Source organism: Mirounga angustirostris, unplaced genomic scaffold (genome assembly GCF_029215605.1).
Source record: "Mirounga angustirostris isolate CCGP_5_RB_7025 unplaced genomic scaffold, mMirAng1.0.hap1 SCAF_5, whole genome shotgun sequence".
In the NCBI taxonomy this organism is placed as follows: Eukaryota; Metazoa; Chordata; class Mammalia; order Carnivora; family Phocidae; genus Mirounga; species Mirounga angustirostris.
This window is the reverse complement of record NW_026991713.1, coordinates 162,482,819-162,508,974: the sequence shown is the minus strand read 5'-3', so window position 1 is coordinate 162,508,974 and position 26,156 is coordinate 162,482,819. Positions and strand designations below refer to the sequence as shown.

The 26,156-nt window shown below is 44.0% G+C and overlaps 1 protein-coding gene across 5 annotated transcripts in view; it reads left to right on the top strand.

Annotated features, from left to right (window-relative positions):
• The first annotated feature begins 1,187 nt into the window (after positions 1 to 1,187).
• XPO6 (exportin 6) overlaps positions 1,188 to 26,156 on the top strand; it is a 102,972-nt gene continuing 78,003 nt past the window's right edge. For 3 of the 5 annotated variants that reach the window (XM_064592899.1, XM_064592900.1, XM_064592897.1), the window contains exon 1: positions 1,188 to 1,794. In XM_064592899.1, the coding sequence (XP_064448969.1) occupies positions 1,792 to 1,794 (3 nt within the window). In that variant the 5' untranslated portion in view covers positions 1,188 to 1,791. Of the gene's footprint in view, positions 1,795 to 20,618; positions 20,776 to 26,156 lie in introns of those variants that run through there. The other 2 variants (XM_045875216.3, XM_064592898.1) reach the window with 2 other exon arrangements.

The following is a 26,156-nucleotide window of genomic DNA, read 5'->3' as shown; positions in this document are numbered from 1 at the left end:
TCTTTTCTTTTCTTTTTTTTTTAAAGACTTTATTTATTTATTTGAGACAGAGAGAATGAGAGAGAGCACATGAGAGGGGGGAGGGTCAGAGGGAGAAGCAGACTCCCTGCTGAGCAGGGAGCCCGATGCGGGACTCGATCCCGGGACTCCAGGATCATGACCTGAGCCGAAGGCAGTCGCTTAACCAACTGAGCCACCCAGACGTCCTAGCATGTCTCTTCTAACACTAAGAACATTTTCCTAAAGAATCACAATGTCTTAATCACCCAAAAAACTTCTTATTGTTTTTTTTTTTTTTAAGATTTTATTTATTTGAGAGAGAGAGCACATGAGAGGGGAGGGTCAGAGGGAGAAGCAGACTCCCTGCCGAGCAGGGAGCCCGATGCGGGACTCGATCCCGGGGCTCCAGGATCATGACCTGAGCCGAAGGCAGTCGCTTAACCAACTGAGCCACCCAGGCGCCCTAAAGTTTTTTTCTTAAGTAATCTCTACACCCAAGGTAGGGTTCAAACTCAGAACCCCGAGAACAGCATGCTCCACCGACTAAGCCAGCAGGCACCCCTACTGCTCCTTCGACTTTGATCATGCTTTCCATTATTGACTTTATTCTTTGGGTGTCAGTTTACATTTCCATCCCTCCCTTGCATTTTCTATCTCAGCCCGCTGCTAGTTTGTTGCGTTCATAACATTCACAGCACTCCTCCTTTCTTACGGTTAATTTATTCATTTGCCCTTGTTGCTTCTCTGCCTCCTCGAGGGCAGGGACTACAGCAGTCTTGCTGACTGCACGGGTCCTAGCGTCTGGGTCATAGCAGGGCTAAAACGTGCGTGAACTGAGTGACTGTAGGCTCCACGAGGGCAGAGGCTGCGGGTCACTGACTTCCGGGCCGGGAGCCTGGAGTGTAGAAGACGCTCCCTAAAGATCTGAGGAATGAATGGGCTACCGAAGCGAAAGGGAAACCGCCCCTTTACTAAGATGGCAGACCCGGGCCCTTTACCAACATGGCCGCCGGCCCGCGTGGATGGGCGGCGGGCGCGAGGCGGGGCCGGGCGGGGGCGGGGCCAGGCGGGAGCCGTCAGGTGCGGCCCCGCCCCGCGCCCCCCCACCCCCTCCCCGCTCGATTCCGGATTGGTCCGGTTCCAGCGCCGCAGCCCGGCGGCCGCGCCGTGGGGCCGCGCCGGGCGCTCGCCACTTCCGGCGCGTTGGGGCTGTTGGTCGGGGGCGGCCGCGCGGCGCGGGCGGGCGGCTCTGGGGCGGACGCGCGCAGGGATGCTCCGCGGGGCGGCGGCGGCGGCCGTGTGGGCTGAGGCGGCGAGGACAGCGCGGGCCCCCGGGCCTCTCCCCTGAGCCGGCCGTCCGGGCTGCGCCGCCGAGGCCCCTTCAGCCTCCGCCCCTTCAGCCTCGGGGCCGGGCCCGCAGCCGCTTCTGAACGCGGAGGCCGGGAGCCCCTGCCTGGGCCCGGAGCCTCCCCTCGGGGGTCGGGCCCGGGCGGGGGGCCCCCCGAGCCGCTGCCCTCCTCACCGGCCTCCGAGCCCCATTTCCTGCTTTTTCAGTTTCCTTGGGGAGGGGCGGGTGGTTCTAGATGAATTGTTCCGGGGGTCCCCGATGAGGCGGGCCGGGGGGCCGCGCTCTTTTTAGAGGGTCCCCGCGGGGCCCGGGTGGGGCAGCGGTTGTCTTTGCATGGGCGGGGGATTTCCCGAGTCTGCCGGGACCATGACCTGAACTGTGCGAGCGGGACGTGTCCGAAGCTCGAGAGCCAGCTCACCTGAGCCGCCCCTCCCCCGGCCAGCATGGTGAGTGGGGGCCGAGCCCCTTCCCTCCCCCGCCCCCCCCGCCCCCGGTGCCGGGTCTGAGGGGTGGGAGCGGGCCCCGGGACTGCTGAGCCATCGCTTCTCCCCGGGGCGGGGAGAGGCGCATGCCGAGCCCAGCAGTGACACATGCGTGCAGGCTTTGCAGCCCCAGCTCGGCGCTCCCATCCCCCCCCAGGGATGTCTCAGGACTGGGAGGGACCTGGAAACGCAGCAGGCGCTACCCTTGGGTCTGGGGTTTGCCTCTCTTAACAATGTAGCTTATTTGACAGGAGCTATCCTGTATTTATTGAGGGCTTACTATGTGCCAGGGCCTGTGCTGAGTGATTGACATTTGTTACTTAATGAGTACCCTAGCTCTCTCCTGAAGTGGGGAGACTGAGGCACAGAGCAACTAATTACCCAGCTCAAGGTCACTCTTTTTTTTTTTTTTTTAAAGATTTTATTTATTTATTTGAGAGACAGTGAGAAAGAGAGCACAAGAGGGGGTAGGGTCAGAGGGAGAAGCAGACTCCCCGCCGAGCAGGGAGCCTGATGCGGGACTCCGGGATCATGACCCGAGCTGGAGGCAGTCACTCTTAAGTGACAGTGGCACGATCTGAAGTTAAGCAGTTTGACTTCAGAGCTTCTATTAGATATAACACACAGGGTTGATGGGGTCTTGCTGTAGGTTTATATAGAAGGAAACAGAGGGTTTGTGATTTGCAGAGGTCACTCATCCGGATAATAGCAAAGTCAGGAACCGGGGTGTCTTTTGACACCAGCATGCTGTTTCTGCTTCATGCTCTGGCCTTTTCCCTGGTAGTGCCTGGAAAGCTGTTCTTCCTTCCAGATCCAGCTGAGAAGCCACCTCTTCTGAAGATACCACGTTTTTCAGACCCAAAAACACTCTCAGCACTCCCTTACATTTATGTACTCACATCTGTTTATTAAGCCTTTGTCTTGTTATAATTGTTTCTGAGCCTTATCTCTCCACAGCAGTAGATTCAGTTCCCTCAAAGATGAAATTGTCTGAACCTTTATCTGCCCCAACTCCTGGTACATAGTAAACCCGTGGCGGAGCGGTTGATTGCGCAGCCTGTGTTTGAGCACCTCCAGTGAAGGAAGTGTTAAGGCTGTCCATTTTACCCCGTTAGGGATTTAATAGAGAAAGGGACATAGTGACATCTGTGACATAGATGTTCAGGCCACTGGGATTTTTTAAAACATTCAAGGGGCCTGTGGGTGTTGTGTTAGGTTCTGGGCATAGAAAGAAGACCTCAGTCACGGCCCTTGTCTTCACTGGGCTTGGAACCAGTGCGGTAAAATGCACCATTAACGCTGAGCAGCACTGTGTAGTAGGTGCTGTATGTGGTATAGTGGCAGATGGGTTCAGCTCTGTGAGTCCCAATTTTCTCATCTATAAAATGTGGTGTTAGGAATTCCTTAATGAATAATCCAAAGGTATGAGAACATTTAGTGAGTGATAGTACTCAGTATTCTTTCAGTTAATTTTCTGGGTTTTCCTTTTAAGTTGTAAAATACACAGAACCTAAAATGTACCATTTTAACCATTTTTAAGTGTTACAGTTTAGTAGCATTAAATACAGCTGACCCTTGAACAACATGGGAGTCATGGGCGCTGCCCCCCATTGATGTGGTAAATCATGGATAACTTTTGACTCCCCCCAAACTTTACTATTAGTCTGCTGTTGACCACAAGCCTTACTGATAACGTTAACTGTCGATTAGTATTTATTTTGTATGTTACATGTATTATGTACTATATTCTTTTTTTTTTTTTAAGATTTATTTATTTATTTGACAGTGAGAGAGAGACAGCGAGAGCAGGAACACAAGCAGGGGGAGTGGGAGAGGGAGAAGCAGGCTTCCCGCTGAGCAGGGAGCCTGATGTGGGGCTCGATCCCAGGACCCTGGGACCATGACCTGAGCCGAAGGCAGACACTTAACCTACTGAGCCACCCAGGCGCCCCTGTGTACTGCATTCTTAACAAAGTAAGCTAGAGAAAAAAATGTCATTAGGAAAATCATAAGGAAGAGAAAATACATTTACAGTGTTATGCTGTTTTTATTGAAAAAAAAAAAAAATCCGTGTATAAGTGGGCCCGTGTAGTTCAAAGCCATGTTGTTCAAGGGTCACATTGTACATTCACATTGTGGTGAATGTACATCCCCACATCCCCAGAACTTTTTTCATCTTGTAAAACTGAAACTACCCATTGAGCAATAACTCCATTCCCTTCTCCCTCATCCCCTGGTGACCACACTCTATTTTCTGTCTCTGTGAATTGGACTACTCTAGGTATCTCATAGAAGTGGAATAATACAGTATTGGGTCTTTTTTGACTGGCTTATTTCACTCAGCATAATGTCCTGGAGGTTCACCCATGTTGTAGCATATGTCAGAATTTCCTTCATTTTAAACACTGAATAATGTTCTGTTGGGAGTACATACCACATTTTGTTTATCCATTCATCTGTTGATGGACACCTGGGTTACTTCCACCTTTTGGCTATTGTGAGTAATGTTGTCGTGAACAGGGGTGTACAAATCTTTCAGTGAATTTTAAGTTGCCACTGGACACCAGGCTCTAGGGAAAGTCAGATGAACAAGCAAACAAGCTCCTCCCCTCAGGGAGCTTGCAAGGAATGTTGCTTGAGGACCCCTGGGCAGAGTTTTATTGGTTTTTGACTAAGCTAGCCAAGCACCCTTGCATTCAGATTTCATTTTTTTTTTTAAAGATTTTATTTATTTATTTATTCATGAGAGATAGAGAGAGAGAGAGGCAGAGGCAGAGGGAGAAGCAGGCTCCCCGCGGAGCAGGACCCTGGGATCATGACCTGAGCTGAAGGCAGACGCTTAACTGACTGAGCCACCCAGGCGTCCCTTCAGATTTCATTTTAATTGGCAATCAGAGCATTATGAAAATGGCCACTTTTGAGCAATTATTGTAAAGTAGTTGACTTCATGATTATGATGTACATTTTTTTCTAGGGGTGAGTTTCGAGTCAAGGTTTTTGTGAGCTAGACCTCACATACTTAAGCACACAAGGGGTGGCCACAGTGGCTGTGACCAGATTAGGAACTTCTAATCACATCCTTTCTTCATCAGTGACACTGGGAGTTCATATCCTGTAGGTGTCCCAGGGTCAGAGGTGTGGGTGGGGCAGGCCTTGTCCCCAGAATGCAAGGAAACTGTTGCCTGGTGTGTGTCTTACAGGAGGAGGAGCTTTTCCCTGGGATCACATCTCTTTCTTTATTCCAGGAACTTTTGTTTCCTCTCTCTTACTTAACATTTTTACTTTTAGGAGTATTAGTTGACACGTTTTGACCTTTTTTTTTTTTTTAGAGATTTTATTTATTTGAGAGAGAGCTCGAGAGAGTGAGAGCACACAAGGGGGGGAGGGGCAGAGGGAGAGGGAGAAGCTGACTCCCTGCTGAGCAGGGAGCCCAATGTAGGGCTTGATCCTAGGACCCTGAGGTCATGACCTGAGCTGAAGGCAGATGCTTAACTGACTGAGCCACCCAGGCGCCCCTGTTTGAGCCTTTTTAATGTCTTTGTAAAACTTCAATCCTAATGAGATGAAAATAGTATAATATGCTAAAAACACCATTTATTATATATCTGCTGTAAGCTATTTCTCATTTGTTCATTTTTCTTGTAGTCCTTCGGTCTGGTCTGGTTAACCAGACCAACCCTGCTAGGTTACATTATGGCCAGTTTTCCCAGAGGGGGAGATGACAGACGTGCTGTAGGATACCTGGGTGGAGCCGGCATTTGGACCAAGGTGCTCCACTCCAAAGCCTGCACTTTTTGGCAGGACAGGTCTTCCTCAATTTACAGTGGGGTTATGTCCCGATAAACCCCTTGTAAATTGAAAATATTGTAAGTCGAAAATGCATTCATTACACCTAACCTACGGAACATCATAGCTTAGCCTAGTCTACCTTAAATGTGTTTAGAACACGTAAGCACACAAGGGGTGGCTTGTTGGGCAAAACCATCTAACACTAAGCCTGTTTTATAATAGAGTGTTGAATATGTCATGTCATTTATTGAATATTGTACTGAAGGTGAAGAACAGAATGGTTGTAGGTGTATCAGTTGTTGATCCTGGTGCTCATGTGCTGACTGCGAGCCGCAGCTGGCTGCCCCTGCCCAGCATCATAAGAGAATTTCGTACTGCATGTCACTAGCCTGGGAATAGATCCAAAGTCAGAATTCGAAGGATGGTTTCCACGGAATGTGAATTGCTTTTGCAGCCTCCTAAAGTCGAACCATTGTAGGTTGGGGACTGCCCGTCTGCACATGTGCAGATCTCAACGTGAAAGATCAATGAAGATGATTGGAATGTCATCCAAATATATTCTGTTTGGTTCTGAGGTAGATAGTGATGGGTCCTGGAGAGTATGGACATTTCCTTTAAACTGTTCCTCTAGGAGCCATCTTGACCTACAAATTTAGAACCAGTTACAGAGATTTGTAGGGGCACCTGGGTGGCTCAGTCGGTTAAGTGTCTGACTTAGGATAGGGTCATGATCTCAGGGTCCTGGGATTGAGCCCTGTATCTGGCTCCCTCCTCAGTGGGGAGTCTGCTTGTCCCTCTCCCTCTGCTCCTCCCCCTGCTCGTTCTTCCTCTCTCAACTAAATAAGTAAAAATCTTTAAAAAAAAAAAAAGATTTGTAGTTATAGTACAAAATTACTATAACAGCTATACTGTAAGTACATTTGATTAAATCCCTGGGTTTTGTTGAATTCCCATGAGTTCTTAAGTGATGTAATATCTTAGAGGTTCCCACTACTTCTCTGAAAAGTTGTTGCTTAATATTGAACGAGCTGTTGGTTATTATGGAAATTGTGTGCAAAACTGAGTTCTTGCTTAAATTAGTGTTTTTCTAGTTGCTTAGAAAATTGCTTTGGTTACAAAGACTTATGTTTGAATGTCACCTTCCGTGACATTCCCGTAATGAGTGGTGAGTGGTTCCTATAATGGAGGCAAAATCAGACCTTAGATTTGGCCACTCAGGTGGTGTGTCATCCACTTGTTCATCAATGGTGTTACATGGCGCCCCGTGCCATGGGAGGTGTGAAGGAGCCATGGTGGTGCAGGGGGATGCCAGGGAAAGGTTCTGCAGTCCTCGGAGGTTCCATAGGCAGTCACATAATTAGACCTAGGCTGGGAGGCAGGTTCGATAATCAAGAAATGGCTTTAACAGCTTTTGAGAAAATTAGACATGACATGGTTCAAATGATGGAATTACTTTACTGGTAAAGTAAACAAAAACACAGTCTGTAATGTGTAGAGAAGTAATTCTCTACAGTAAGCGAGAGCTTTTTAGTGCCTCATTTTATTCATTCGTGAAATAATTTATTGATTTCCTATGTCAAGCTTATAATCTTAGGTACTGTGGATACAGTATAATAATACAATAGTTAATATTTATAGGGTTTAGAATATGCCATGTATTTTACATATATTAACTCATTTACTTTTCCAGACGGTGCCAGGAGGTAGAGGCTATTTTTATTTCTCATTTTATGGATGAAAACATCCAGGGCCCTTCTACATTGCAACTGAGTGATGGAATTGGGATTCAAACCCGGGCAGTCTGGCTCAAGAGTCAGAGCACAGTCAGAGGTCATAGCTGTTACACTTTGACCCCAAGAGGGTTAGTAGCACCTGCCCTCTAGGAGTCCGTTTCATGAGGCAGATGGGACTATATTCAGCAATTACAAGAGCCTGTGGTGAGGGTGGTAGTAGAAGAATGTATTGGTACAAAGGTAGCCTATCTGAGGGAGACTCACTGAGGAGAGGGGCCAGGGAAGCTTTCCCAGGAGGCGTATTTGAGTCTTGAAGGGTTAGGAAAAGTTGTTTGCAGATAGTTACACAGATCAGATATGTATCAGTAAAGATCACAAAATCACAGGTGTCAAGGGAAAGTGAAGGAATTAACGTTTGCTGAGTGTTAGGACTTTTTAGGGCTGTAGGTACTTGCAGGACACAAACACGTTATGTCTTCTCATGGCAAATACCTTTATCACCGCTACCCAGGTCAGCTGCTGCCCCATTTCTTTGTTCCCCTTTGCAGCAGAACTCCAGGGGAGAGGGCTCTCTGATTGCTCGCCTTCCATTCTCTCTAGCTCACAGTCAAGGTCCGGCCGTCTGCCGGTGCTACACTGATGGTTGGTTCTCACGTCCTCTCCAGAGCTTCCACTCCCACTCCTTCACATCCTGCTTTACTTCTTTTTGCAGCATTGACCTTCTTATTTATTTATTTATTTATTTATTTATTTATTTATTTATTTAATGTAAGCTCGATGCTCAATGTGGGGCTTGAACTTACGACCCTGAGGTCAAGAATCGTGTGCTCTACCGACTGAGCCAGCCAGGCGCCCTATGTAGCTTTTACCATTTTTAAATGTTTTATATACATAACGTTATTTACGAGGTCTATTTTTTGTTGTCTTCTCCTGCTAAAATATTGACTCCATAAAGCTAGGGATCTTCACTTTGTTCATCGATGTGTCCCAAGAGTCTGGAACAATTTCTGGCATGGGAGACAGTTACATTGTGGTCGGAATGCTGTGGAGGTCTTGGCTATTCAAGGGGCCTTTAGAGCATGGGAGTAAGCGAGGTTCCCTGTGACAAAGAGAACTTGCAGAGAGGATATTTCAGAAGAGAAGGGTGTAACCGTGTCATGTTCAGACCGTTGGATAGACTGGTTTGGCTGTGGTGGTTTTTGTCAAGTAGTAGTTGGAGAGAAAGCCATAAAGGTAATTTATGGCTAGATTATGGAGGGCCTTCAATACTACTCTAGGGAGTTTGGCTTTGTCGGCTGGTTTTTCCTTAAAGGAAGATGAATCCATCTGCCGTGCAGAGGTTATATTGGTGGGAAACCTGTGACACCTTACATGTCTGGATGTGACAAAGGTCGGTTCTTGGGTGTGAAATTAGGGTGAGGAGGACTTGAGCAAGAGAGTTTTCACTGCTTAAAAAACTGATTCTGGAGTCAAGGGATAAAGGAAAGGGAAAAGCTCAAGCTGATTTTGGAAGCCTCTAACGTGGTGACTGGGAATAGTGGGTGTTTTACTTAGTTGGTGATTTGGATTTGGTAGGAATGGAGGTGACAGGTAGAGAACCTGACAGGAAGATGACAGGAGACTTCGCTCTGTAAGGAGATGGGCAGTTGCTGCGGTGTTGAGATGCAGGTGATTGGCATTGGGCAGGGCAAGGGTCTTGACGATTTTATGAAAGTGGATTGTTGACATATGTGTCCAAATGGAGGAAGATGTGACAGGACAGGCTGGGGTGAAGGGGGGGGAGCTCCTGAGCTTGTAGCTGCTGCTCCCCGCCCGCACTTTCTGTAACCCATTGCAGACTGACCTTCTGTCTTCACCATTTTTCAAGATCACCTACAACTTCTGTGTGCTGAAGCCAATATAAAGGGCTTCTTTTCAGTCCTTATGCCATCTGACCTTTCCTTTTGGCCCTTGGCAACCACTGGACTTTTTCTTTTCTGAAACACTTTTTCTTGGCTCCGATGATACCACTGCCTTGGGTCAGTCTCCCTTGGTCTTTCCCATGGCCTCAGTTAGGGCCTGTGTGCCAGTGAGAACTCGGCCTTACTCTCCTGCCCTTGGTATCCACCCGACTGTCCTGTAGACATCAGATTAAACCTGTCTAAAACCAAATCCATCATCCTTCCCTCAGGTTAGGGCCTCTCCTGTGCCCTGGTTCTGTTCATGGCTTTTCTTCACTGGACACTCAAGTGGCAAACCCGAGTCATCTTTAACTTTCTCTTTGCTTTTAGTCCCCCACCTGTAGACCTGTAGATGCTCTGCTGACTTGTGTTCTGACCCCAGGCTTTCCTTCTATTCCCTCCACTTTGGTCAAGCCGTGTCTCTTGCTTTCACTCTTAGTATCTTGACAGCTTCCAGGTTCTCCCCCTAGCAGTTCATCTTCAGTATTCCTGCCAGAGTCCTCTTCACAGAGCTCAGGTGGGAGCATGCCCTTTGACTCCAAATCATTCAGAACTGAGGGTCCCCATTGTCAGAGGCCAAGTTTGTTTGTTTGTTTGTTTTGTTGTTTTTTTGGGAGAGAATTGAATGAGAAGGAGGGAGGGAGGGTAGGGTGGAGGGGCAGGGGGAGAGGGAGAGAGAGAATCCTAAGCAGGTTCCGCCCAGCGTGATGAGGGGCTTTATCTCATGACCCTGAGATGATGACCTGAGCTGAAATCAAGATGCTTAACCGACTGAGCCACCCAGGCACCCCCAGAGACCAGTGAGACCAGAGAGTGATGGAAAACACTTGGGCCCTGGATTTTCACAATTTTACTTTTAGTCCTCTCATTACAGATTGAAGATGATGTATTAAATGCTTAAAGTGATTTATTTGGAATGTCTTTTAAAGACTTCCCAAATTATACCAGTTCTCTAGCCACAACAAACCACCTGTCATTCCCAGAACACTGAGTACACTTCATACTTCTCTTTGCTCAGTGCTGTTCCCTCTGATCTACTGTCCTTTTCTTCATTTTCGAAGGTGAGACCTTCCCTACCATTTCAAGGCCACCCTAAATATAATCTCTTTGAGGCCTTCCAGCTAGTAGTTTAACAGTTATCATCTTTGATTATAGTTAGGTTTTTTCTTTTGGCTTTTATTATTTTGATATATTTGTTATTACTATATAGGAATTCTAAGACTACATTCTTCTGGTAAGTGTCAGTTTAGAAGTTTGAAGAGCACAAGAGTCAGTTTAGAAGTTTGAAGAGTTAAGACTCTTCAACTCCTCTAGCCTCCCTTTAGTCCCACTCCAAGCCTGCAGGTGGGGAGGATGAGTTCTTTGTCTTTAAGAGTCCATATCAGGGTGAGTCTTAGGCCTCTTTGCATTTCCAGTGCCCCTTAAGCATTCTGCAGATATTGAGGCAATCAAAAGAGGCAGGGGTGAAAAAAAATCCAAGAAGGATGACAATGGCAGTATTTGGAGAGTGTGGTAAGATTGAAATAGAGTATGAATATAGTAAACTAGCACCCTCTTTTTCCAAAACCTATGCAGCCAGCACGCTCAGAGAAGGGCATTTTTCCCCCTGGGCAAGTAGACACAGTGGGAGGGGGGTTGACAGGGGGTGGACAGGCGAGCAGGGAAGTTGTTACAAGAAATGCTGCGTAAATGTGTGCTTAGGGGGAGGCTCCAGACACTAATTGCCACTGGGAGAACTGCTGGGATGCAGTGGGGATGGGGTATGGTGAGGGAAGGGGTTGTGGATATTGAGGAAACTCCCAGTGTAGAGGGAAGTGAGGGAGGTTCAGGAGGCTGATGGGAAAGGAAGGAAGCTGGGGGTCAGAGGGAGCAAAAGGTCTGCATGTTTCATCATTACACTCGGCACTAGTCATTGTTGAGGGGCCCTCGTGTACACTCTGTAAATCCTTATTTAATTTAACGGCAGCCCTGCAAAGTAGGTCTTATCTGTCCCCGTTGTACATTTGGGAAGATGAGGACACTGAGGCTCAGGGAGGGTAATGTTAGTAACTTGACCAAAATTACACAGCAAGTTGATAGAGATGGGATTCGGGCTCAAGGTTCTAACTCCACAGCCCACGTTTTTTCTGTACCAGTAGGTTTCTCCTTAAGCCAGTGCACATTTACACAGGCATATTTACTTGAAATGTAGCCCAACTGGGTGTATTGTCCCAGGAAAAATAGTACATACAGTCATCTAACTGTAAAACCTGTAAAACTGACTTCATAATAGAAAGTGCAAGATGGTAAAAGTTTCCTGATAATAGAGGAGAAACTAGGTACCTGCATATCCTCTAATGTGATAGGAATAGGAAAAGCATGATTATTGAGAGCACGGTGGTAGCTGGACCACATTACAGGACATCTGCAGTAAGGAGGGTGGCTTGACTTCATACAGTTCAGTTCAACTAAGTCATTAGGTGTAGCAGATGCAGTAGCTCAGTTAACATTAGAGCAGCCTGCTGCTGTTTTATACGAAGGTTATCATGAAAAAGATCTCTGGTCTCAGACTCCCTGAAAAGGTAAAGGTATTTTATGAGCTAAATGCAGCTGGGGGGAAAAAAAATCATTGGTTTCTAAATTGGCTTGTAATCAGACTTGGGAAGATCTCTTTATTTATTTATTTAAAAAAGAGTAACAACTGGATAATTTTTTATAAAAATGACATGTGCTTATTAAAAATCAAGTAGTAGTAAAAGGTACCAAGAACATTGGCAAAAAAAGAAGTCACCCTGAATCCTGCTATCCTGAACTATGATTAACCTTACATAAACATCCATATGTCTTTGTATGTATGTATCTATCTGGATAAGTGAGATGGAGTCCTAAAATAAGTACTTTCATTTAAAAAGTGATCATGCTGATTTTTGGGATCATGTTAGTTTTAAAGTAAAAGAAAAATAATTTATTATTACTTGCATTTTTAAAGAAAGGCTATACTTTTTGAAATATTTAGATACAGAAAGTTGCAAAAGGAGTGCCACGAGTCTCCAGTGTGGAATCTTCAAACCTGTATCCAGTATCAAAACCAGGAAATTGACATTGGTACATGTCAATTATTGACTAGACCATAGACCTTATTTAGTTTTCACCTGTTTTTAACCTGTAGTCACTTGTATGTATAATTCTGTGCAGTTTAGTCCATGTATTGATTCGTGTAACTACCACCTCAGTCAGGATACAGAGTTGTCCCATCAGCATAGAACTCCTTCAAGCCTGATGCTCTCTGTGTTATAGCCCCCTCCCCTCTTCTAGCATCCACTTATCTCTCTCTATATAGTTTTGTCATTTTGAGAATGGTGTATGAGTGTAGTCAGTTTGTAACCTTTTGAGATGGACTCTTCACTAAGCCTAGTGCCCTTGAGGTCACTTGAATTTAATAGCAAAAAAAGAAAGCGAGTGAAACTGAAAAAGGAATTGTCAAATTTCAAATAAATCTTTGCTTCAATAATTATTAGCTCTTGATAAATCCCTGTAGGTTAAGGAAAAAGGTTACGAAAGATATTAAGAAGATGGCACCATTTTTATTTTATTTATTTTTAAGTAATCTTTATGCCCAATGTGGGGCTTGAACTCATGACCCCAAGATCAAGAGTCGTGTGCTGTACTGACTGAACCAGGCTGGTGCTCCAAGATGGCATCATTTTTAATAAATATATTCCATGTTTCAGTTCTAGGCAGTATCAGTGAACTTAATAATAGGAAAAATAAGAACATTTGGACTCCTTCTATTTCTCTCTTCTCATTCTTGGTTGTTACTTTACTTTGTCAGGGTCTTAGAGCATTTATAGTATGTTCCATAACCATATTCCCTCAGTATTTAGTCTTGGTTTTATATTTTAAAGGATTCAGTGTTCCCCACTGGTTCTTTTAACTGGTCTTTCTATATCTGAAGTCTTTCATTCATCTTCCCGTTGGCTAGATTTTATTGTCACTTGTTTGGTGAATTAAGAATGTCTGCTTTTATGCTTGAAGGATACCTTGGCTAGGTATAAAATTCTGGGTTTGCACTCTTTCTTGCAGATCCTTAGACATTGTTCCACCATCTGGGATTGAGTGTTTTGTTGACCCTCTTAATCTATTCAGGATTGATTAGCTGGTAATTTTTTTCGAAAGAGTTATGATTGCTGTATTCCTTGAATTATTTCATGTTTGAATATGCCTGTCATCCTCATCCATAAATGGTAATACTCATGGGTCATACCTTCTTTTCCTAAGAATTTTGTTGATATTTCTCCATTGAATGATGTTATGTGGAAAAGCATGGTTAGCCTAATTCGTATAGTGCTGTCCCTTTACCCCAGTTAGAGGTAGCTTGCCTTTTTTACATGGTTGTTAGAAGAAATATATGTTGCTGAAGTTTAGTAACTCAATTAGGATATCTTTTAGTGTGCGGTTTTTTTTTTTTAAGATTTATTTATTTTTTAGGGAGAGAGTGCAAATAGGGGCAGAGGGAGAGGGAGAGAAACTCAGACACCCCACTGAGTGCAGAGCCTGACTTGGGACTTGATCTCATGATCACGAGATCATGACCTGAGCCGAAATCAAGAGTTGGACGCTCAACCGACTGAGTCACCCAGGTGCCCCAAGTGTGAATTATTTTTTTTATCATTTTGCCCTAGAACTTGGTATGCCTGCCTTAAGGTATTTAGCTAATTCCCTGATGTTAGCTATTTTAGATTTCTAGTGTTTGCTTCTAATACTGCAGTGAACATGTTGAATATATCTTTGTCCACTTTGTGAAATTGTAGGATAAATCTCTAGAAGAATTGTGGGGCAAACAGTAAGTGTATTTAAAAACTGTGGTAGATAGTGCTAGTCCTGCAAAAAGATTCTGTCAGTTTCTATTCTCATTAATGGGTACTTCCTATTTCCCTGCCTTCTGGCCGACCATTACAGCTTTTTAATGTGAAGAGTGAAAATGGCACATCAGACACATCATATGCGAGCCTTTCTTTAGTTGTGAGTGAAGTGGAACATCTTTGATATTTTATTGCCATATGTATTTTTTCCCACTTCTGCTGACCACTCCTGGCCTCCTGAACTTTGTACATTTTTCTATTGGGTCAGTCAACAATTTTTTAAAAAAAATATAATTTGGCTGAATTTTAGAATCGATAAAGTTATGTTTGGAATGGCTTGCACATTTGGTTGATGAATCTCATGCAGCTGATTTTATTCAGGATAAGAACGCTAACATTTCACGTATACTTATATTGTGGACTTGACTAAGGTGATTGTCTTAGTGATGGGACTGTGTAACCTGATTGTTTTCTAAACTTTTATCTGATGATCCATGTGGCTAAGACTTACATTCTTCCCCACTTGGCTTTGTGTTTGTCATAACATCACGTAAAAACAGGTTGAATCGTGGGAAGCAACTCCATTGCCAGAAAGCTGCGGAGCTCACCTTGGTGAAGTGACTTTTCTGGTAATCGTCTGTTAACTGGGTTGATGAGCCAGAATGTTAATTTAGAATGCTAAAGGATATATGAAGTAATTTCATAAGGGAGTTTACCAGTCATGCATAGTGTGTCTCTGATTTTATTTTCTCCTGAAACTCTCCTAATGGCAGAGAGCGCCTACACCTGGTTAAAGGAAGGCACCTGTCCTGGGGCTGTAGGTCAGAGCATCTCTCTGTAAATCTGACATTTCTTGAAACTCTTGGGTCGTACCTTAATTTACATTTATTGTTTAAAAATCAATATATATTCTTTCTTCCTCTCTTCCCTCTTCCCTTTCTGCCCTCCCCAGTCTTCACAAGCAAATTAAAGGCTCAGACCCATATGTTATCTTTGGGGGACACCGAGTGGCCTTGATCTCGTTTTACTGTGGGGGTGACTGGCCCATGTTTCCAGACCTTTGGGGGCAGACCTACTTGGCTGAGAAGAGCTGAAAAATCCCATCCTGGTGTAATCGTAACTGAGAGTTCTAATGAAGAGAAGATACTTGAAGGCTTTTAAAGACCTCGAAGAAATATCAGAAAACATTTTGAGAAAAAGAATACCCCTTTATACCTTGACAATGAACAGATCGAAAGTGAAAGGGCTTTGAGTGGACCACTTTTATCGGCACATACTCCTTGACATTTAACACTTGTGGTCTTGATGATTGCCAGTGACCTTCAGAGCCTTTGAGAAATCATTTGTTATTTTAAAAAGGTTGCTTGCAGTGTCTAGAACAAGTCACTTGGCTAGTGAGTGGGTCCAGCCGACCTCCTAGCTCAGTGCAACCTGGGGGTTCTTTACCATTTTGGGTTGTGACTTGGGAATTATAAAAGTCTTCATTACTTTATGGAAGATAATCCCCCAAAGAAATTCAACTACTGGAACTGGTGATACAAATGAAAAGATGAGGAAATTAAAGTTCTTAGTGAGGAAATAGAAGTCATGGATAAATTCAAGCGTAGAATGTTAAGTTTGGTGACTTGGATTCACCATGCCTGAGGTGTAGAAAGAAGGGAAAGCAGTTCCTAATACTGGAGGAGTGCTGGGCTACTGCAAATATTACTGATGATGGAGGGAAAGTTGAAAAGACTTTTAACTTGAGAGGCGCCTGGGTGGCTCACTCAGTTGAGCGTCAGACTCTGGTTTCGGCTTAGGTTATGATCTTGTGGTTGTGGTATCGAGCCCTGCATTGGGCTCTGTGCTCAGTGTGGAGTCTGCTTCAGATTCTTACTCCCGCTCCCTCTGTCCCTCCCCGCTCATGTGTGCTCGCTCTCTCTCTCTGATGAATAAATAAAATCTTAAAAAAAAAAAGACTTTTAACTTGTGGTATGAAGTCTATGCATGGATACGTGTGTATGTGTTTTTTTTTTTTTTTTTTTAAGATTGTATTAGAGCAGGAGCGGGGTTGTGGGGGAGAGGGAGAAGCAGACTCCCCACTGAGCAGGCAGCCCAGTGTGGGGCTGGATCCCAGGTCCTGAGATCAGGACCTGAGCTGAAGGCAGACCCTTAACAGACTGAGCCACCCAGGCGCCCCTATGTGTGTGATTTGTAATTCCTTCCCAAAATGGAAAGTTAGGAGGTGGAGGAAGCATTGTTGGTGAATTTGAGGGCTTGCGTGCAATAGAGTTTCAAAATAATTGGGGACAAATCTGGTCTACAGTTATTGAATGTGAGGATGGAAAGTGTGAAGAGAAGTTCTAGAAGTTTATAACTTCTGGAAGTTTCTAACTCTGGATGAGATGTGCATGTCAGCAAATGATTCCTGTGCTGGAGGATAAGTGCAGAAATAGAGCCTTGTAAGAGGTACAACTGTACTAAAAAAAAAAAAAAAAGCCTGGCCAAATTGGAGAGCTGTATCAGGGAAGGCTTCACAGAGGAGGTGACACCTTGGTTGGGTTTCAGAGCAGAAATAGGAAGTCACAAGGCAAAGAATTTGGGGCTTGAGGTGGAGAAGCAGAAGGCCCATTTTTGGGCAGATGGAGCCACAGATACACACGGAAGAGTGGTCAGTTCTTTTTTTTTTTTTTTTAAAGATTTTATTTATTTATTTGAGAGAGAGAGAATGAGAGAGAGCAAGCACATGAGAGGGGGGAGGGTCAGAGGGAGAAGCAGACTCCCTGCCGAGCAGGGAGCCCGATGCGGGACTCGATCCAGGGACTTCAGGATCATGACCTGAGCCGAAGGCAGTCGCTTAACCAACTGAGCCACCCAGGTGCCCGAGTGGTCAGTTCTTGACGACGAAAGCTTTGAAATGCTGAAGAGCGAGCCGTCTACTAGGCAGCCCCGGTGATTTCTGTGAAGGCATCCACTCCAGAAAAGGCTTTTATTTAATTCATGACAAAAGGAGCCTTGTGCTTCTATCCAGCCCAGGAAATTATTCATCTACATTCCACATTCTGTTTTGAGAGAAAGACAAAGTAAGTGATCTTTCAAGGATTTATGTATTTAAGTTAAACATCTTATTTTGAAGTACTTTTAGACCTGCAGAGGAGTTGCACAAATAGCACAGGGGGTTCCTGCATCCTCTTCTCCCATGGGGATTTAGTTTTAAAAAAGTGACTAAAAAAAGTAGTCAAGCCTTCGAAGATTTGTGGCCAGCGAGTTAGCTCAGTTTCTGTGGCTGCTTTATTCTCCTGCCGTTCGGTATTGAAGTAGGTGCTGATGCTGTCATGGTCTTCTCTGCCACCTCTTGATTTTGCCTAGTTACTTTTTTCCCTAATGGGAAAAAGTATTTTGAACTCTGTAGACTATTGTTATAAGTACAAAACAGACAGGAGCTCACCGTCCTCTGATTCAGCTTCTTGGATTTTGTTTCCTTCTAGTCTTTTTTCCTGTTTACTTTTTAAATGTGGCTGAGATCACACTGTAAATGCACTTTTTTCCTTCTGCTTTTTCCATGTAACATTATAGTATAAGTGGTTTTCCAGATCATCAAATACTTAATAAATATTTACAGTGGCTGTGTAATATTGCATTGCATGGATTCTTGGGCAGTTAGGTTGTTCCATTTTTTTTGCCATTGTAAATAATAATGTGATTAATGTTTTTGCAAAGAGCTTTTTCTGTATTTCAGAAAATTGCCTTAGGCTAGATTCCCAGAAGGACCCAAGGGTATGAAGATTTTTTAATAAGCCTTTTATCTTATTTTTATTTTATTTTTTAAAGATTTTATTTTTTGACAGAGACAGAGACAGCGAGAGAGGGAACACAAGCAGGGGGAGTGGGAGAGGGAGAAGCAGGCTTCCCGCTGAGCAAGGAGCCCGATGCGGGGCTTGATCCCAGGACCCCGGGATCATGACCTGAGCCAAAGGCAGATGCCTAACGACTGAACCACTCAGGTGCCCCTAAACCTTTTATTTTTTTTAAGATTTTATTTATTTGACAGAGAGAGGCACAGCGAGAGAGGGAACACAAACAGGGGGAGTGGGAGAGGGAGAAGCAGGCTTCCTGCCGAGCAGGGAGCCCGATGTGGGGCTCGATCCCAGGACCCTGAGATCATGACCTGAACCGAAGGCAGACGCTTAACTACTGAGCCACCCAGGCGCCCCTAAACCTTTTATTTTAAAATAGTTTTAGATTTAGTATGAACATTTTTAAGGTACGTCATCACATATTTTTCAGAAAGTTTATATGAGTTTATTCTTCCCACTGGCTGTAGATAATACACCCCTCAGCATTGGGTAGTCTTAAGAAAATTGTTGCAAATTTAATAGATTAAAAAAATGGCTTCATTCTTCCGTAATATCTTTTGGGGGGGGGGTGGTAGGAAAAGTTATCACCAACTTAGATTTTATTTTTGTCTGTTTTTTTTTTATTTTTTATTTTTTGGTAGCTACGTCCTCCCCTATTTTTGTCTCTTTATAGGATTTATAGGTTATAGGTTCATATTGTTTACTATTTACTTAATCATGCTTATACTTTAATATATTAGAAATGGTGCCTTAACGTATTCCGCCCCCCCCCCAGTCAAGGGTTGTTTTTTGTGTGTGTGTGTGTGGTAAAATAAACATAAAATTTACCTTTTTTTTTTTTAATTATTTATTTGTCAGAGAGAGAGAGCACAAGCAGGGAGAGCAAGCAGAGCAGGCAGAGGGAGAAGCAGACTCCCCGCGGAGCAGGGAGCCCGATGGGGGACTTGATCCCAGAGTCCTGGGATCATGACCTGAGCCGAAGGCAGACGCTTAACGACTGAGCCACCCAGGCGTCCCTACCATTTTCAAATGTGCAGTTCAGTAAGATTACAGTATGTACATTCACCATGTTGCTCCTCTGTCCTCATTACTGGCTTGCTGCGCGTTTGAGGGGTTGTTATCTGCACCCCGGGTGGGAGCAGTATTGGAGCACATTCTTCTGAGCTCTGTCTTCCCCTTCTCATTCTTTCCTTACTCCTGATTTATTGATGAGGGGTGCATTGGGAAGAGCCCAACACCATTGGCCCTTACCTCCCAGGTGTGAGGTCACTGTGTCAGAACACTGCCTAGCTCTGTCCTTGGACTTCTCTCACCTGCTTATCTTCAAGAGAAGTTTGTCTCCCGCCGTGTCCTGCCTTCCTATTGTTGCTGGGCTTGGCTGGTCAGTTCAGGATGGGGAGGCGGCATTGCAGCTTTGCCAGTTGTGAAGAGGACATTGGACTTTGATCTACACTTGATTGCTTGAGACTCTGTAGCAATTGGATAGAACCTGGAAAGCAGAAAGGAAGTGATTATGCTCCTTCAAAACCCAACAGTCTGTAATACGGCCTGGAGTTTTTTGCCAAAATGAAATAAATGTTATTTTAACTGGTATTTAAAATGCCAGTGCTGTCTCGGGATAATTCAGGATGAAGGTAGCAAGGGTTTTACAAAACTTGCTCTTAAGCAGTTGCAGGTAGTAAGAGCAGCTGATGTGAAACCCTTTATGTATGAGCTGTAGTGTTGATTGGGATTTTAGATTTGCAGCATGCGTTTATAGTGCTCTATCAACTTCACATTCATTCCCTGATTTCATGCCCTGCAAGGTAACGCCGGCTCACTCATCATCCTCATAGCCCTACAACTCTGTGTCTTTCTTTAAGGGGTAGAGGAGCTGCTGCTGGGAGAGGGCTCTGGTGGCCCTGCTCAGGGCCTTCACCTCACCAATAGCTGGTTGACTGGGCAGGATACTCTCTCTGAGCTTCGTTTTCCTTCTCTGAAAGTGAGGTTGGACTTGCTGATCTCTGGGGTTTGTATTTCTCTCTTAAGATTCTGTGGTCCTGTCTTGGGATTTCTTGATAGCATGCCTTGTGTTAATGTGCTCAGTATCTCTTGCGTTTAATTGACTAGGCATGCAGATATAAATATTCATCTTCCTGGGAGAAGTACCTGGGAAAACGCAGCAGATGGAATCGTGAAGAACAAGCCTATTTTGGGCTCTATTACTTACTTATCTTAGTTTCTTGCAGCATAACTATTCTTATCATTCGCTTTTTTGATTGTGTAATTAAAGCCTTCCACTGTAATATAAATAAATAAGCATGTAACTTACATGTATTTTAGCTCCTGGTGGGAAATGCTTGTTGCCCAACCAGCAGATGCAAAATTTTTAATGCCGAGGCTACGTACTATCCTCTTCAAAAACAGCGTGATAGTAAACCTGGCATGTGAGAGAACGGTCAGGCTCCTCTTGCCTGTTGTATCCTTGTCTCACTTTCTCTTGCCTCTTTACCCAGCCAGCTTGGAGCAGTGAGGAGCAAAGTGGGAGGGTACCAATCTGACAGAAGTTTTAAAAAACTTTTTTTTTTTTTTAAAGATTTTATTTATTTATTTGACAGAGCACAAGTAGGCAGAGTGGCAGGCAGAGGGAGAGGGAGAAGCAGACTCTCCACTGAGCAGGGAACTGGACATGGGGCCCGATCCCAGGACCCCAGGATCATGACCTGAGCTGAAGGCAGCCGCTTAACCGACTGAGCCACCCAGGCGCCCCTAAAAAACTTTTTGTTTGGAAATAATTTGAAGCTGACAGAAAGATTGCAAGGAATGAGTAAGTAGTAGCAAGAACACTCTCATACCCTTTACCCAGACTCCGCTATTGTTAACATTTTGCCCTGTTTGCCTTATTATTTGCACCTTTTCTATGTATATATATGCACATCCATATATAAATGTATGCACAAGTAGTGTTTTTTTCTGAACTGTTGGAGAGGAAGTCGCCTACATTCTGGCCCATTGACCCTATGTAGTGTATTTTCTCACAGGGATGTTCTCTACAAAGCCATAGTGCAGTTATCAGCCTCCGTTAATATAACATTGATTCAGGACTTTTATCTGATCTACTGTCAGTATCCAGTTTTGTCCTTTGGCCCAATTCTGTCCTTCATAGCACTTTTTCCCCTTCAGCACAGGATCTAGCCTTAGAATCAAGTGTAGCATTTACTTGTCATGACTCTTTAATCTTCTTTAGATTTGTTTTAAATTTTTGAAACCAGGGCTCCTGTCCAGTGGTAGCTAATTGGTTCTTCTTGTTTTTATGTACTGTCCCGTATAGTACATGGATAGGTTTTCCCAGCATAAAACATATTGTCCTCTGTGTACAAGATGTTTCCTCTAATTGGTCCCTGGGGCGGGGGGGGGGGGGGACAGAAAATGCTGCCTCGACTTTATCACCACAGGGGGACCAGTTGGACTTTCTGGCCCAGATGCCTGGCACTTAACCCTGTTTCTACCTCCTAGTCCTCAGCAGTAAACAGACCCCTTTTTTTTAATGGAAGAGTCAGAGAATTTGACCCAAACCCAAGAAATACTGTGCAAACCCAAGAAATACTGGGAGGTATTTTTTGCCATTGGTCAGCTTGATGGTAGTTTTAGACTAAAGCAGGAAAGTGCCTTTTAATGATTAGAATTGTTTAGATGTGGCTAAAGTACATGTTTTAATCAGATATTAATCTGATCATGCATCAGTATCTGCATGATGATACTGTACAAAGTTATATCCATGGTTACTCCCAAAGGGTACGTACTTTCAGGGTTATGCTGTAGGCAAGACAACAAGCAGCCCTTCTGAGACAAATGCATAACTTCAATCATTCGTTCCAGACACGCATTCCTGGAGTCAGGGTAAGTGCTTCTGCCCTGGCCTTGCTTTCCCAGAACATGGCGTGTGTCCATTTCTTTCCTGCAGTAGAAAACGTTCTTTCCTGTAACTTCACAGAATTTTTGGAGTTACTTCACTGTACATCTGGAGCCCTAGACGACCCCTCTGCTTGGCCTTGCCTCTACTTCTCTATTAGACAGGCTAAGGGACACCTGGACACGGGAGTGGATGCGACGGAGTTGGGAGGCTTGGCTTGCTGCTCACTAGCTGCGTGCACGTGAGCAAGGCACACGGCACCCTGGGTTTCAGGGCCTGCCCTTCTGAGTGCTGGACTTCCAAGGTCCAACTGGTTTCGACACAGTTTGTTTTTAGAGAAGTGAAGTGAGATTTCTACTGAATCATGACGTGTGGTTTTTTTTCTTTATTTTTTTTTTTTAAGGTTAGTGTCTGCCATTTGAGACCCACAGAACAGAGACAGGAAGGTGGGAGAAGACCTGTGAATGGTGCCCTCCTGACTGGGGCTTCCTCTCCAGGCTTTCCTGCTTTCTAGTGTTTTGAGCCTGAGCCGGGTGACATCAGGGGGGCCACATAGATGTCACATTGATTCTCATCATGCCTTCTTTTATCTTTGTATTTCGTCTCATGCTTGTACGCCGGCCTGAGGGCCAGGGGGAATTCTTTGCTCATCTGTTTTCTTTGCCATGAAGAGAGTAGTGGAGAAAGAGGGTTCTTTTGAGTTTGAACACCCACGATAATCCTGTTAGCTTCCCAGGAAGTTTATATGAGATTGAATGTCTTTGCTGATGGCATCTGTTGTAATAACATCAGGTATGCTTTGCATACTTTTCAGCCTTGGTCAGTAGCTAGTACAGAATCACTTTTCTCAGAAATCTTCTTTATATATAGGCGGATGCAGTAAAAACACTGTTCTGGGTATGGCACAGGAATGTTTGAAAGGGACTCCGGGATGCTAGTCTTCATTTTTTTAGGTTTGGTGTCAAGGAGGCCATGAACCTAAATATAGGAGGCTCATATGATTTACCTCCTTATAGGATAGGCGGAACGTGGCTCCTGGAAAAGGTGCCAAAAAGCTTGATAAAAGCTTCTTTGAAAAAGAGCTATTTTTTTCCCCAGCATTGATTTTGTAAAAAGGTTAAGCTTTATTTTTTTATTTTATTTTTTATTATTTTTTTTAAAATAGGCTCCACGCCTAGCAGAGAGTCCAACGTGAGGTTTGACCTCAGGACCCTGAGATCAAGACCTGAGCTGAAATCAAGAGTCAGATGCTTAACTGACTGAGCCACCCAGGTGCCCCAAAGGTTATGCTTCAGAGGGGGTGTTTTAGAGGCAATTAGATAAAACATAACAAATTTTAGTCAGGGTTTGGGAAACTTGTCATATAGGTGCCTTAAGGGACAAAGCACCATTTATCCACCTTCAGTCTCAGTGTTTTTTAAGATAAATTGTTAGCAGTCTCCTGGTTTTTCTTTTTTGTTTTTGTTTTTAATGTTTATTGATTGAGTGCTTGTGAGCAAAGGTCATTGTGGTCAGAGGCCCTAAAGGGGGAAATTTAAATAGTCACATATATCTTATCTCTGGAGGGACTACCAGTATTCCTGAGAAACTAAAAGTGGTACTCTCTTCTTGTTCCTTTTTCTCTCCTGAATTTGGACTAAACTATCTGGATGTGGTAGAAAGTACAGATGTGTTAGGCAGAGTCTCTTTCCAGGCACTTGATGTTCTGGTTAAGGAGAGAGGCCTAGTACCGATGAAGTGTTTGTTAACACTTACAGGTGGGGCTTTTGGCCCTTACTTTATTCCTGACATTGTGTTCACTGTGTGCTTTACACAGATTATTTAATCCTTAGAACAATCCCCATGTGTTGGGTTCTCTTATCCCCAGTTGGGCACAAAAGGAAAAAAAGTGACGGATTAAATAACTAGGCCGAGGTTGAGGTGCATTTGGAGTCAAGCCCAAGGAGCCCAAGCCCAGGGCCTGTGCTCTTTCATCAGGCCATGCTGAACTGACCAGAGAACAGGGCCACGGGCAAAACTGTGGTACTGATTCCATGACAGAGGCCCGAGATACAAAGAAAGGAGCCATGCTGTAAACTTTGGTTTTGTGAAAAATTTCATGAAGGTAGAACTATGAAGTGCAGACCCAGGAGCAAATGCAGGATGGGAATAGACATTTGCTTGGGAGACCATGGGTGTTCATACTGGAGTGATGGCTTCTTGTGGTGAGTGATGGTGAATCAGGCATGCTTTCCTTCTCTTTTCATCTTAGTAAACTTCTCTGTATTTTTCAAAACCCAAGGTATATTATCTCCTCTGCGAAGCTTTCCTTCTGTTCGTCAGACAGAGTTAGTTCCCTTTGGGCTCCTGAAACTTTTTATACATCTGTCACTACTAGACGATGTAAACCATCACAGTCTCCTTTTTTTGTTACAGGCTCTCCCCGTCTCTCCATCTCTTCCCCAGGCTACCTCCAGTTCCTTGAAGGGACGGTCTTACTCATCTTTATATCTCTGGGGCTTAATGCAGAGTCAGTTACTTAGTGAGCATTGAGCTTATTTGTGGAATGAATGCTGAGTTTCTCAGATCAGATTCAAAGGCTCTTTAAAGCTAGATTTAGAATAATTGGGGACAGAGAATCAATATTTAGAAGAATTTATCTGGTGGTGAAGCACAGATTGGATTGGAATTGGGGAAGCTGACATCAAGGTGGCCAGGTTAAGAGAAATTACAGTAATCTAGGCAGGAGGGGAATAGGGCCTGGTAGAAGTAGCGGTGAGGGAGAAGGTACAAATCTAAAAGACAGTGTAAAGCAGGAACCAGCCAGCCTGATGACCTTAGTTGTGGGCATAGAAGATACAAGGAAGAGTCCAAGATTTCAGATTACATGATCCTTCCCCTTTCAGGTTTTTCTTGTAATTTATTAGGTGATTATGGGTGTTGGTTGACTTCTCTGTTCCTTAATAAATGAGTCAGTTGTAGATAGGTCTGTGAACTGCTGAACCGTGAGCAGCGCAATAAAAGGAGCAGATAAAGTCCGAGCAGGCACAGCTGAAAGCTCCTCCACTTCACAGATTTTAACTCTTTCTGGAACAGAAAACTTTGGTTTATTTTAGATACGCACATAGCTTTCTGCGAGTATCTTCTGACCCAGGTTTATTTTCGATTCCTGCCCCGGGGTTTTAATTTGCTGCTGTGGTAAGCCAAGGAACTCTTGGAGAAGCATACATAGGCTTTTGGGATTGTAATCCTTTGTGTTGTTACAAATAGGTGATGGCTCCCAGCAGTCCAGGAGTCTCCCACTCAGATGTGACCTGCAGGCCCCCAGTTGCTCTCAGTAGTTGGCATTAATAGAAGAAAAAACACAACTTCTAAATTCACTATCTGCAAATACCAGCCTGAATGCTAAAAATAAGTATGACATTAGTTTTTTAAATGGTGTATGTGTATTTTCAGAAAAGTGCACAAATTGTACTGTAAAGATCATCCTTGTGTGCCTAACACTCAGATCAAGAAAATGGAATGTTACTAGTATTTCAGAATCCTTCTTCCCTACAGGTAACCACTGTTGTGATTATAACACACCACAGGTTCATTGTGCTTGTTTTTAAAATTAACATACAGTGAATAATGAAGGATGTGTTTTCGCTTCTTGTACTCAACATTGTGTTTGTGAGATTCATCCATGTTGTTGCATGTAGCAATATTTATTCATTCTTGTTGCCTTATATTCTCCTGATGAATAAACAATTTATCCATTCCACTAGTGATGGTCATTTGGGTTCTTTTGACTTTTTTGGATACTATGAATAATGGTGGTATGGACATTTGTGTACCTTTTTTTTTGTATATGTGTACAGATTTCTGTTGGAGTTACCAAGGAGTAGAATTGCAGGATCATAAGGTATGCGTGTGTTCAGCTGCCATTGGTTATCTTTTTTAAAATTATTTTGTTTTAAATTCCAGTATAGTTAACATACAGTGTTATATTAGTTTTAGGTGTACGATACAGTGATTCAACACTTCATACATCACCCTGTGCTCATCATGGGAGGTGCACTCCTTAATCCCCATCACCTGTTTACCCATCCCTCATCCACCTCCCCTCTGGTAATCATCAGATTGTTCTCTGTAATTTAAAGAGTCAGTTTCTTGGTTTGTCGCTCTTTTTTTCCCTTTGCTCATTTTTGTTTGTTTCTTAATTCCACATGTGAAATCCTATGGTATTTGTCTTTCTCAGACGACTTATTTCTCTTAGCATTATACTCTCTAGCTCTATCCATGTCGTTGTAAATGGCAAGATTTCATTCTTTTAT